Below are 13,967 nucleotides of genomic sequence, written 5' to 3' on the forward strand. Positions count from 1 at the left end.
CTATAGCGAAAAACCTCTCAAAAAAAAAAAAAAAAAAAGAAAAGAAAAGAAAAGAAACGAAAGCAAAAGCTAGTTCTTCAAAGAGATAAACAAAATCATTCATCACTAGCTAGGCTAATTAAGAAGAGAGAAAGGAACCAGAAAAATCAAATTTGCAGTGAACCAGGCAATGTAACAACAGACATAATAGAAATACAAAACATCATTAGAAGAAATTATGAAAAGCTATACTAAATCAGTAATAAATAACCTCCCAACAAAGAAAAGCCCTGGTCCTGATGACTTCACCTCTGAATTCTACAAAACTTTAAAAGAGGAGTTTACACCCATTCTACTAAAGTTATTTCTAAAGACCCAAAATGATGGAACATTGCCAAATTCATTCTATGAAGCCTCCATCGCCCTTATCCTTAAAACGACAAGGACATGACAAGGAAGGAAAACTATAGTCCAATACCTCTGATGAATGTAGATGCAAAAATCCTCAACATGCTAGCAAATCATATCCAATAACATATAAAAAAAGATTATACATCATTACCAGGTAGGCGGCTTTATTCCAGGGATGCAAGGGTGGTTCAACATATGCAAAACCATAAGTGTAATACACCATGTTCATAGAAAGAAAGATTTAAAATATTTGATTATATCAATTGATGCAGGAAAAGTTATCCTTAAAACAGACAAGGACAGGACAAGGAAGGAAAACTATAGGCCAACATCTCTGATGAATATAGACACAAAAATCTCAACAAGATAATAGCAAATTGTATCTAACAACATAGAAAAAAGATTATACATCATGACCAGGTAGATTTTATTACAGGGATGCAAGGTTGGCTCAACATATGTAAAATTATAAATGTAATATACCATATGAACAGAAAGATAAAAAATCATATGATCATATCAATTGATGCAGAGAAAGCATTTGATAAGATACAGCATCCCTTCATGATCAAGACTCTCAGCAAAATCAGCATAGAAGAGTCATTTCTCAACACAATAAAAGCTATCTATGAAAAACTCATAGCTAACATCATTCTGAATGGGGAAAAGCTGAAAGCTTTTCCACTAAAAACTGGTACAAGATAAGGATGCCCACTTTCTCCACTCCTTTTCAATATAGTACTGGAAGTCCTAGCCAATGCAATCAGAAAAGAGAATAAAATAAAAGGTATTCAGATAGGAAAAGAAGAGGTGTAATTATCTCTTTTTGCAGATTACATGATTGTATACATAAAAAAATCAATGGTATCCACAAAAAAATTCCTGAAAGTAATAAATTAATACAGCAAATTTGCAGGATACAAAATCAACATGCAAAAATCTATAGCATTTCTATATATGAACAGCAAACATACTGAGATAGAAATGAAGAAAGTAATTCCATTTACCATGACACAGAAAGTGTGAGATACCTAGGAATAAACCTAACTAAAGAAATTAAAGACCTTCACAAGGAAAACTATGAGAAGCTAAAAAAAGAAATAGAAAATGACACAAAAAGGGAAAGGACATCCCAAGTTCCTGGATCAGAAGAATTAATATAATCAAAATGACAATTCTACCCAAATTAATCTACATATTTAGTGCAATCCCAATCAAAGAACCAGAGACATCCTTCACAGATCTAGAAAAGCCAATCATAGAATTTGTGTGGAATCATAAAAGATCCCTATTGCCAAAGCCATCCTGCACAAGAAGAGCAGAGTAGGAGGCATCTCACTCCCTGACTCCAAAATATATTGCAAAGCTGTGATAATCAAAAATGGAATTGGCACAGAAAAAGACAGGTGGATCAATGGAACAGAATAGAGACCACAGAAATAAGCCCCAAAACATGCAGCCAACTTACTTTTGACAAAGGGTACCAGTCAATCCACTGGTAAAGGAAAACCTTCTTTAGCAAATGTTGCTGGAAAAACTGGTTATCCATCTGCAGAAAGATGAATCTGAACCCCTACCTCTCACCATTGACAAAATCAACTCAAAGTGGATCAAAGATCTAAACCTAAGACCTAAAACTATAAACCTACTGGTGGAAAATACTAGGGAAACTCTGGGAGACATTGGGGTAGGTAAAGACTTCTTAAATAAGACCCCCAAGGCACAGTCAATATCCCAAAAATAGACAAGTGGGATTACATCAGATTAAGAAGTTTCTGCACAGAAAAAGACACAGAAATTAGTGTGAATCGACATCTCTTGGAGTGAGAGAATATTTTTGTAAACTATGCTTCAGATAATGACTGATAACCAGAATACACACGGAACTCAAGTGACTTACCCCCCAAAAATATGGTCAACCCAATTAAAATATGGGATAATGAGCTGAAGAAACAACTCTCTAAAGAAGACATATAAACAGCCAAAAGGCATATGAAAAAATAATCAACATCCCTCATCATAAGGGAGATGCAGATCAAAACCACAATGAGATACCTCCTAAACCCAGTCAGAATAACTAAGATTTAAAAAAATGATAAATGCTGGTAGAGGTGTGGTGAAAGAGGAGCTCTCTAAAAGGTATTCAGATAGGAAAAGAAGAGGTGTAATTATCTCTTTTTGCAGATTACATGATTGTATACATAAAAAAATCAATGGTATCCACAAAAAAATTCCTGAAAGTAATAAATTAATACAGCAAATTTGCAGGATACAAAATCAACATGCAAAAATCTATAGCATTTCTATATATGAACAGCAAACATACTGAGATAGAAATGAAGAAAGTAATTCCATTTACCATGACACAGAAAGTGTGAGATACCTAGGAATAAACCTAACTAAAGAAATTAAAGACCTTCACAAGGAAAACTATGAGAAGCTAAAAAAAGAAATAGAAAATGACACAAAAAGGGAAAGGACATCCCAAGTTCCTGGATCAGAAGAATTAATATAATCAAAATGACAATTCTACCCAAATTAATCTACATATTTAGTGCAATCCCAATCAAAGAACCAGAGACATCCTTCACAGATCTAGAAAAGCCAATCATAGAATTTGTGTGGAATCATAAAAGATCCCTATTGCCAAAGCCATCCTGCACAAGAAGAGCAGAGTAGGAGGCATCTCACTCCCTGACTCCAAAATATATTGCAAAGCTGTGATAATCAAAAATGGAATTGGCACAGAAAAAGACAGGTGGATCAATGGAACAGAATAGAGACCACAGAAATAAGCCCCAAAACATGCAGCCAACTTACTTTTGACAAAGGGTACCAGTCAATCCACTGGTAAAGGAAAACCTTCTTTAGCAAATGTTGCTGGAAAAACTGGTTATCCATCTGCAGAAAGATGAATCTGAACCCCTACCTCTCACCATTGACAAAATCAACTCAAAGTGGATCAAAGATCTAAACCTAAGACCTAAAACTATAAACCTACTGGTGGAAAATACTAGGGAAACTCTGGGAGACATTGGGGTAGGTAAAGACTTCTTAAATAAGACCCCCAAGGCACAGTCAATATCCCAAAAATAGACAAGTGGGATTACATCAGATTAAGAAGTTTCTGCACAGAAAAAGACACAGAAATTAGTGTGAATCGACATCTCTTGGAGTGAGAGAATATTTTTGTAAACTATGCTTCAGATAATGACTGATAACCAGAATACACACGGAACTCAAGTGACTTACCCCCCAAAAATATGGTCAACCCAATTAAAATATGGGATAATGAGCTGAAGAAACAACTCTCTAAAGAAGACATATAAACAGCCAAAAGGCATATGAAAAAATAATCAACATCCCTCATCATAAGGGAGATGCAGATCAAAACCACAATGAGATACCTCCTAAACCCAGTCAGAATAACTAAGATTTAAAAAAATGATAAATGCTGGTAGAGGTGTGGTGAAAGAGGAGCTCTCCTACTCTGCTAGTGGGAATGTAAATTGGTCCAGCCACTGTGGAAAACAATATGGAGATTCCTCAAAGATTACAAATAGAACTACCATATGATCCAGCAATCCCACTCTTGGGTATATACCCAAAGGACGGGAGGATGCTTAGACGGACAATTGCTTGCACATCAATGTTTATTGTGACATTATTTACAGTTGCTAAGACATGGAATCAACCCAAATGCCCATGAACAGATGTTTGGATTGCAAAAGTATGGCACATACACTCTGTGGAATACTACTCAACCATTAAAAAAAAATGACCCTGGCATTTAATAGAAAGTGGATGAATATGGAAGATTTACTGCTGAGTGAAGCAAACCAGGCTATGAAGGAGAGACATTGTATGTCTCCACTTAATATATAGCAACTGTCTGCACTCTATGACTGAAACTAAAATATTAGAGGATATAGAAACATGGAAAATGGTTATAGATACTGGATACAGTGTGAGAAGAGGGTGAGAAGGAAGAAAATCTGAGGAAAGACACTAAGGAGAAAAATAGAGACAAAACATGAGACACAGAAATGGATTATTATCTGTTGATGATGTGTATAGTATCCCCAAATGGGCTGGTGAGAAATGTATTCATGTTGGAAAATTCACTTTACAAGCTAAGTGATGTACAGTGATTGTATAAAATAAGTTAAAATAAAATAAAATGTTTTTTTTTTCTAATAACTTCAGTATGGACCACAGTTCCAAGGACTCCTGAACACAGTTTTGGAGTTAAGCCTGTGAATAACACACATCTCCTATCAATGCTTATGATATGCTGAGCACAACAAAAGAGACCAGGAAGCCGACATACATATATCATCCTATTGTTGGAGGAAGAGGCTCATATCCCACCTGGATGAGCACTTTAATGTACATGAGTGGCTGGGGCAGAATGGTGATATATATATATATATATAAAACAAAAAATGCCATTTAAACTATTTTAACTGCTCAATTCAATGACATTGATTAAATTTATAACATGCAATCACTGCCACTATGTATTTGCAAAACTTTTTCATCACCTGAAAGAGAAACTGTAACCTTTAAGCAGTAAGTTCTCATCCTTCTCCTCACCAAATCCCTAGTAATCTAAAATCTACTTTGTGTCTATATGAATTTGCCTATTCTAGATATTTCATATAAGTGGGCTAATTAAATATTTGTCTTTTCACGTGTTGTTTATTTCACTTAGCATAATAATTTTAAGGTTTATCCATGTTGTAAGCATGTGTAAGAACTTAATTGTCTTTTAAAAACCAATAATTGTCTTATCATAAAAAATATAAATATAAATTTATCATTTAAAATTCTAAGCATATATTTCAGTGAAATTAGTACATTCACCATGTTGTGTAACTGTCACCACTATCTATTTCTAGAACTCTTTCATCACCTCAAACAGAAAGTCTGTACTCATTAAACAGTGACTCCCCATTACCCCCTCATCTAAGCCCCTGGTAACTTCTATACTACTGTCTCTGATTTTGCACATTTGAGGTACCTCTTATGAGTGAAGTCATTCAATATTTGTTTTTTTGTGTGTCACAAAGCATGATGTTTTCAAGGTTCACCCACATTATAACATGCATCAAAATTTAATTACTTTTCACTAATAAATAACAGTCCATTTTATGGCTATACTGCATTTTATTTACCCATTTATGTGTTGATGGACACTTAGTTTGTTTCTACCTTTTTGCTGTTGTAAATAACACTGACATAAATACTGGTATATAAAATATCTCTTTGAGTCTCAGATTTCAAGTGTTTGGGGTATACCTAAGACTGGAACTGCTGATCTTTAGTGAATATTTTATAGTATGTCATTGTAATTTGCTTAACAGTTTTTTCAGTTATACATTCTTTGAGTTTTCCTTCTGGTTAATCTAGAGCTTATTCTATGCATCTTAATTTATTAGAATTTACTTCAGATTTATACTAACTATATTCTAGTAAGATATAGAAACTTTACTCCATTTTTTTACTTGCCAGAGGGCACATGTACTTGCCAGAGGGAGAAAGAGAGAGAGAGGGAGAAAGCACCCCTAATGGGGCATGGTCACACTGAAGTCCCTTCTCCTCTATTTCTTCATCCTGTAAGGATTGTGGGCACATACACGCAAGCACCCAGAGTGTTTTTCAAGCCACCAGGATTGAGATTTGAACCATGTGTTGGCTATGTTGGATCTTGTTCTCTTAACCACCAAGCCAGGGGTCCAGCCGAGAAAAGTTACTCCTATATCGTTTCATTCCCTTCTTTTATTAAAAAAAGAATGATTTATTTAATTGTACTTATTGATGTTATTATTTTTTAAATGATGTTATTATTTTTTAAAATTTCCGATAGGGCACAAGCGCTCATCAGAGAGAGAGAGAGACAGAGACAGAGACAGAGAGACAGAGAAAGATAAAGTGAGAAACCAAGCTGCCAGGTGCAGAACTTAAACCATGGTCAGCCATGTGGGAGTCCAGCAACTTAACCACCATGCCACCTGTTGGCCCTAACTTCTCTCATTTTTTAAATTGAATTTAAATGAGTCTGATAACTGTATTCAGTAAGAAAGGAAAGTGACCAAATTTAAAACACATGTATCAAATGCCTAACACTGGTACTAAACATAGCAGTTAAAGACCTGAAAGATCTTTCCCTGAAATAGAGGCAGCAGTAGCTTTTTTTTTTTTTTTGGAGAGATTTTCACTGTAGGGCGCGTGCGCTCGCCAGACAGACAGAGAGAGACATAGAGACAGAAAGCGAGAAATCACCCCCCAGGGAGGATGGTCACGCCGCAATCCCTTCTCCTCCATTCTCCTCTCGGGATCTTGGGCACGCACGCACACGCGCCCGGCGTGAGTTTTAAGCCACCGGGTCCGGGACGTGAACCGCGGTCGACTACGTGGGAGTCCAGCGACATAGCCATTACGCTAACTGCTGGTTCCCGGGGCAGCAGTAGCTTTAAACAGGCACAGAAAGAGGGAGGCAACCCGTCCACTTCACAAAGGCTGAAGAGAATACAGGGAAGTTGGAGCAACAGCATATCTTGGAGCAGGGGGTGGAGGACAATGGACAAAGGCTTATACCTGGGTGTTCTGAGAACCATAACACATGAACCTGAGAGGGTTAGGAGAGCAGGGTCTTGCGAGTGGGGAAATAGTACAAACTCATTTGGTGTGTTGTAGTGGCCCTCAATTCAAGAAAGTGGGACAGCATGGCACTCATGTGTTGCAGATAAATTCAACATCTGAACTTGTGTCCAGCTGTCACTTGGCTGAACACAACACTGAAGTTATGGCAGTGTATCTTGCCCCCTACCTGTACTCTGACTTACTAAAGAGTGTGTATAAGAGAAGAGCCACAGGGAGACCTTGGACAAAAACAGGGCTCCAGTGGGGACAGGGTTTCTACCTTTCCCCTCTTAGTGCTGGAAGGTGCCTGGGGGAGAGAAGTCTGACGTGGCTGGGTCCCTTTAGGCTCTGAGTGTATCATTAGAAGCCATCTCTTTAGTCCCACCCACCCAAATCCTCCCCCAAAGAATTCTCCCAGTTCATGAAAAGGCCAGCAGTGAGAGCAGAAAAAAAAACAAGGGGGAGGGGAGGTAAGGGATGATTTTCTTTTCATAGTACTTGGTACTTGTAACTGGTTAGAGGGACTTCTTCCTTGTACTTAGTTTAGACACTGAAAAGTCTGTTCCTTAACTTGGAATAATGATTCTAAAATAAGGGGCAGGTCTGCTTAAGAGGGATTCTCAAGACTCTCCAAAGAAGTTGTGTCCAATATATACAAGCCCTAATTCTCTCCCACTTAAGAATCAGTGCACATAAAGATAGAAATTCCTAATAAGAATGTTCTGCACATGTGAACAGTGGTAGGGGCAAAGCATAACGTCAAAAACTCCTAATCTGGGTTTGGCAGACATCAAAATGATGGAGTGCCTTTTTCAGAGATTGTTGTCTGATTAAATTACAAAGAAGTCATTCTTCCTATAGTTAGACTCCATGATCAGGCCCCTAGTCTCACAGCCAAGAAGAATAAGTTTACCCACTTATTTGAGGCTTCCATACTAGAATAAGAAATACAGTTCTGTTCTCCTAAAGACAATTTCCAGAAGGTCCTGCCTGTCTCTATGAGCTACTTGATTCGGTCCCAGCACAGTTTAATCACTGTGTGGTTTCTTAGAAAACTGGCTTTTCTCAATTTTTTTCTCTTTGGTATTGTACAAAGGATCCACCAATTTGTTATGAATAAACATTAAATCTTTGAAATACTTGACAGCCTTTACTTTCAGCTCCAACGTGGCATTCTTGTCACATACAAACATGGTGCAGGGATGCTGCTGGAAGGTGATATGGTCAACATGTGATTCATGCCCCTCCTTAATTGCCTTGTACAGAGCAGATGCCTCATGAGCACCTAGAGGATCATCACCTCGCTAGCATCCATGACAGTGCCCACACCCACTGTCAGAGCCATGGTGGGCATTTAGGCCAGATCTCCATCAAAGAACGTGGCATTGGCCAGGATGGTGTCCATGGCCAGGTGCCTTTACACAGGTCCTGGACACCATACTGGAACCTGACTCACTGAAGTCAATGTGTCCATTGGGGCCAATGCTAGATCGTGCCCATGGCCTTGATCTTTTTTTCAAAGGCATCAAACTCAGCCTGTAGATCAGCTGCATTCCCATCCAGGATGTGGGTGTTTTCTGATTGCATGTCAATGTGCTTGAAGAAGTCGTTTCACATGAAGAAGTGGTAACTCTCTGGGTGGTTTTGAGGAAGGCCCACATACTTATCCATGTTGAAGGTCTTTGCATATTTAAAGGGCAGGCCCCCATTGTTATAGTTCTCAATCAGCTTCTTATAGCAGCCAAGAGGGGTGCTCCCAGAGGGCAGCCCCAGGGTGAAGTACTTCTCTGACCCTGGGGTAAATTGGATGATGCGGTTCCTGATGTAATTGGCTGCCCCCTCACTGGCCTGAGAATAGTAGTCAAAGATGTAAAGTTTCATCTTGTCTCAGACACCTCCTGTGGTGCTACCAATCTATGAAGTTGTTTATTAATTAAGAAAGGAAAGTAGAGGAAATACATAATTATACTTTCTTTTATAATTACCTACATAATTATTTTACTAGCATTCTTTGTTTTTCATATGAATTCAAATTATTTTCTGGTGCCACTTCCTTTCATCTCAAAGAACCTCTTTTTGTGTTTCTTGTTAGGCAAACTGGCTAGGAACAAATCCTTTCACTTTTTATTTATCTGTGAATGTATTATTTAGTCTTCATTTTAAAAGATCAATTTCTAGATATAGGAGTCTTATCTGACAGATTTTTTTTTCTTTAAGCATTGTGAATGCATCATCTCTGATTTCTGGACCCCATGAACTTCAATGAGGTGTCAGCTGTTAATCATGTCATTCCTTTTTATATGATGAGTCATTTTTCTCTTACTGCTTTCAAGGTTTTCTCTTTATCTTTAACTTTCAATAATTTGTCTATAGGGTGTCTGGATGTATATTATTTTGGTCCTGTTGGAGTTCATTGAACTTCTCAGATATGTAGATTTTTGTTTTTCATCAAATTTGGGATGTTTACAAACATTATTTCTTTGAATTTTTTTTCTTCTTGTTTCCTATTTTCTTTTGGTATTTCCATTATGTATATGTTGGAGTGCTTAATGGTTTCTCACATTTCTTTGGACCTCTTTTCTTTCTTTTTTTTTTGGACCTCTTTTCATTTTTCTTCATTTTCTGTCCCTGTTCTTCACATTTGTATAACCTCTATTTATGTATTTTTAAGTTGGTGCATTCTTTCTTTTGCCTACTCTAATCTACTGTTGAGCACCTCTAGTGAATTTTTCATTGCAGTAATTGTACTTCTCAATTCCAGAATTTCCATTTGTTTCTCCTTTTTTTATAATTTTTATCTCTTATGTGATATACTCTCATTCTTTATATGATAAATCATTTGAATCTAGTATTTATAACAGCTGCTTTCAAGTCTCTTTATGCTAAGTGCAACATTTAGACCTCCTCAAGGAAAGTTTCTATTGTCTGCTCCTTTTCTTCTATATGGGTCACACTTTCCTGTTTTATTCCATGTCTTGTTATATTTTGTTGAAAGCTACATGTTTTGATTAACATATTGTAGCAAGTCTAGATAGTGCTTCTTCACTTTCTGGGATGTATTGTTTTTACTGTCTGGTCATCTATTTGTTTCATCACTTGGCTGAACTGATTTGGTAAAATTAATTTCCCCCACATTGTGTGTATATGACTGATTGTGTGTATATGACTGACTTGCTTTCTTTTTTTTTGAACACTGACAACATCTTGGAGCCCTCCATTTCTCCTGTTTTGCTGGATAACAATTTTGTTTTCTCCTCATCAACCCAGCTGGTCATTGCTAAGATAGATTGATGATTCCAAGAGCTTGGGGACAAACAAATTCCCAAAACAAGTATAGTGCCTTTGCATTTATTTTAAAAGCCCCAGCTTGCTTTGAGGTGGGTGAGGTGGATTGTAGAGTATGCAGTACAGCAGTGTGAGGAATGAAGGACTGAAGCTACGAATGCTTTGGGGTCACCATCTGCCAGATCCTTTTCCACATGTGAGTTTGCCCTATAATAAATTCCTCTGCAATGCTTCATTGGTGTTATCTTGTCCGGTCTCACCTACCTTACAATCATCTAGCCAGTTAGGAGATCAAGAATGAAACAAACATGGGTAAGGAGGGTTATGGAACCATAGCAGTAGTAGGTTGATTGCTGTTATGGGCTATGATATTAGTAAAAAATTCCCATTTAACAACTCAAACAAAGATATGGAAACTGGGGGAGACATCGCCCTCAGCCTGGCAAAAGGACTGGGAAATCCAGATGCCCAGTTGAGACAAAGGCATTACTATCCACATCATCACTATAAATAGCTTTTCATAATTTTTTCTAGATTATTATTATTATTCTCATTATTTTTTAAACATTCAATCGCTATTTATCATTTTGCTTGTAAAAAGACTTTACTTCTCAGATCAGTCCAGTTGAGAATACTATAGTAGAGCCTTTGTCTTGACTGATATGCATGGTATTCCATGTAAAGAAATGTAATACACTGGATAGTTATATGTGAGTCAATGTAATATAAACAAGATTATGATAATAATAAATAAAAAAGAGAAAAAAAATGCCCAGTTGAAAGCCTGTAGTCAGGCAGCCCCTGGGAGTATATCTGGGGAAAGCCTGTGGTCAGTGGGATAAATTCCAAAAGTGAGCATGCCAGGGGAAAGCCTTGGTTCAGTGGGGGCAATCCAGGCTGATCGGCTGCTTCTAGGTGGGAAGACCTGGCCAGGTTTTTAAATACTTTGGACCAGTATGTGAGTATGGAGATGCTAAGTATTCCCTAGGGACTTTTGGTTGTCCTTGCCTAAGCAGTAGGGAAATGAAAGTGGAAAGTGATGAAGGAAGGAAAATGCTATAACTGCAGCAGCCTGGCCACTGTTATGGTCAGTACGAAGGAGTATACCAAGGGACCTGCAAGTTAGCCAAGAACTGGATCTTGGTGAGGATGAAGGAAGCTTCCACCAGGGGAATGAAAGGTAGATAGAATTACAGAGAAAAGGTAAAGTGGCCAAAATATAGAAGGAAAAGGGACCTGTGAAATTCCCTTGCAAACAGCTTTGACAAGATTTGATTCTAGTTGAGAACCCAAAGGAAATATAAACATGCAACCTAATTGTATATTCTTAACTCTTTGAAAGACTTTGTACAGGAGTTTAATTATAGGATAAACTCGCATACATGAAAGTGTCAGGCAAATGGTGACTTCAAGGCACTTACAGCTTCAACCCCATTATCCTCACTCAACTACACTTCATACTCTGCCTTCCACTGCAACATCGCACCCACCCACCCCCCAGCAAGCCAGAGCTTTTTAAAGCAATTCAAAGAGACTACCCTGGCTTGGAAACATGTTGGTCTCTGAGCTCCCAGAATAAATCTTTTTTTAAAAAAAGAATTATTTTATTCAACTTTATTTATTTATTTATTTTTAATAAATAAATCCTTTCTCCTCCATTCTCCTCTTGGGATCTTGGGCATGCATGCACACGCGCCTGGCGTGAGTTTTAAGCCACCAGGTCCGGGACATGAACCGCAGTCGACTACATGGGAGTTCAGCTACATAGCCATTATGCTAACTGCTGGTTCCCTATATATTTCTTTTTTAACTTTATTTACTTTTTTACTGTTATTTATGCATTTAATTGCTATACATCATTCAGATTGTAAATAGACTTTACCCAGCACATCATTTAGATTGTAAATAGACTTTACCCAGCATGAGATACACTTCAGTCTAGCCCAGTTGAGAATACTGTACATGTCCTCATCAAAAGATAATAAACCTTATCTGTGTCCCACAAATGTACTACAAATTTTTTTCCCAAAATTTCCTTTCCTACACTCTTGCCACAGATTCTTATTGAAAAAAAAAAAAAGTTAGAATGGACAAAGGAAGACAGCAGGAGGGAGCAAAGCATCTATCCTACCTGGCTGATGCAGAGTCTGGGGATGGGGAGAGAACTGACTGGTGATGACTTCACAGCCATGAAGTTGAAGCCAGAGGCCAAAATTGGGGAAACTTTGAGGTGGCTAGCAGGTTTCTGTCCTAGGTGAGAAAAAGACAGAGATTAAAAAGAGAAAGGTCCAAGGGGGACAGAGAGCTGTTTTTTCAAAAAGAAAAAAAAATGTTAGAATGGACAAAGGAGGACAGCAAGAGGGATCGAAGCAGTTATCCTACCTGGCTGATGCAGGGTGGGGCTGGGGGGCACTGACTAGGGGTGATTTCATAGCAGTGAAGTTGAAGCCAGAGGCCAAAATCAGGGAAACTTGGAGGCGGCTAGCAGGTTTCTGTCCTGGCTGATGCCCACAGATTCTTGTTCATAGAGATTTGGTTAATTTTCATGAATAACTGTTTTCCCATTTTTTTATATGCCCTTAGGACAATTTCCAGAGACTTTAAATGGTTGTTTATTATAATGAATTTTCCAGACAAATGATTAGTTTACTGGGGATAGGGCTTAAAGAGCTTCTTACACCACCATTGCCAAAGTTCCATACCTCATTTTTAATTTTAAAAGCTGGCAGTAGAAGGTTTAAGGACCAAAGGAGACCTCTATGAGATAGGGCTTACAATGATTAGATACGTTGTATCTTTGTTAGTAAGCTAAAAATGCAGTTTGATACTTTTGGGTCTTTTGGAGTTTTTAAAAAAGAAATATTTCCAAGTGTTCTACTTAGTTCAGTTCACCACAATTTTATTGACATACTCCCTTAGGATACCAATTTCATGGTGAGTAGTCTTTGGTTTTGTTTTTTTTTTATGTTTTATGTTTTGAAATCTTGAGACTCATATTAATGTATTAATACTTATCAATATGTCCCATAGATAATATGGTTTGATAATTACGGCAGAGAACCGAAAGTCAAATTTCACTATTCCCCAACCTCTGCCTCCTATTTTCAATATCAATCTAAGAAATATTAGAAATTACTTTACTGCTATGTTGGTTCATTCAGCAGCAAAATGAAAGTAATAGTGCTTCGCAAGGGTGTTGTAAGGCTTAATGAAACTTGCTAAAACATGTGTTTCTATGTAAACAACTGTATTTATTTAAGAATATATATTTCTTAGATTCGAGCAGGTACCCATTTAAGTAAGAACATGTAAGCTATTTTAATGGGAACATTTTGTGTGTATGTGTGTGTATATCCAAATGGAAAAGAGTATTAATATAATTATTGTATTACTTTATTTGACCTTTCCTAAGGAAGTTGTGGTTTCATCTATTAAGAAAGTATTGCTTTATACAATTGATTTTCATGTATGAATTGCCTAATAATCTGTTATAATATAAAATAGAAAATATGGAATACAGTATGATTTATACCATGTCCCATGTCTTTCTTTTAATGTATAGTTTTGAAAAATTACATATAATTTGAAATTAATGTATATACATATATATTTAAATATAATTTTTCTTTTTAATGATAGCAAAACAT

General features: G+C 37.1%; 1 protein-coding gene and 1 pseudogene across 1 annotated transcript in view; one reads left to right on the forward strand and one right to left on the reverse strand.

Moving 5' to 3' along the window:
• Positions 1 to 13,967, forward strand: part of TEX11 (testis expressed 11) — a 514,378-nt gene that overhangs the window by 223,426 nt on the left and 276,985 nt on the right. The window contains 3 exon segments of the mRNA XM_027770916.1: positions 11,447 to 11,463; positions 11,524 to 11,558; positions 13,733 to 13,741. Of these exon segments, the coding sequence (XP_027626717.1) occupies positions 11,447 to 11,463; positions 11,524 to 11,558; positions 13,733 to 13,741 (61 nt within the window).
• On the reverse strand, positions 8,064 to 8,916 carry LOC102481082 (glucosamine-6-phosphate isomerase 1-like; annotated as a pseudogene).

This window comes from Tupaia chinensis, unplaced genomic scaffold (genome assembly GCF_000334495.1).
Source record: "Tupaia chinensis unplaced genomic scaffold, TupChi_1.0 Scaffold000165_2, whole genome shotgun sequence".
In the NCBI taxonomy this organism is placed as follows: Eukaryota; Metazoa; Chordata; class Mammalia; order Scandentia; family Tupaiidae; genus Tupaia; species Tupaia belangeri.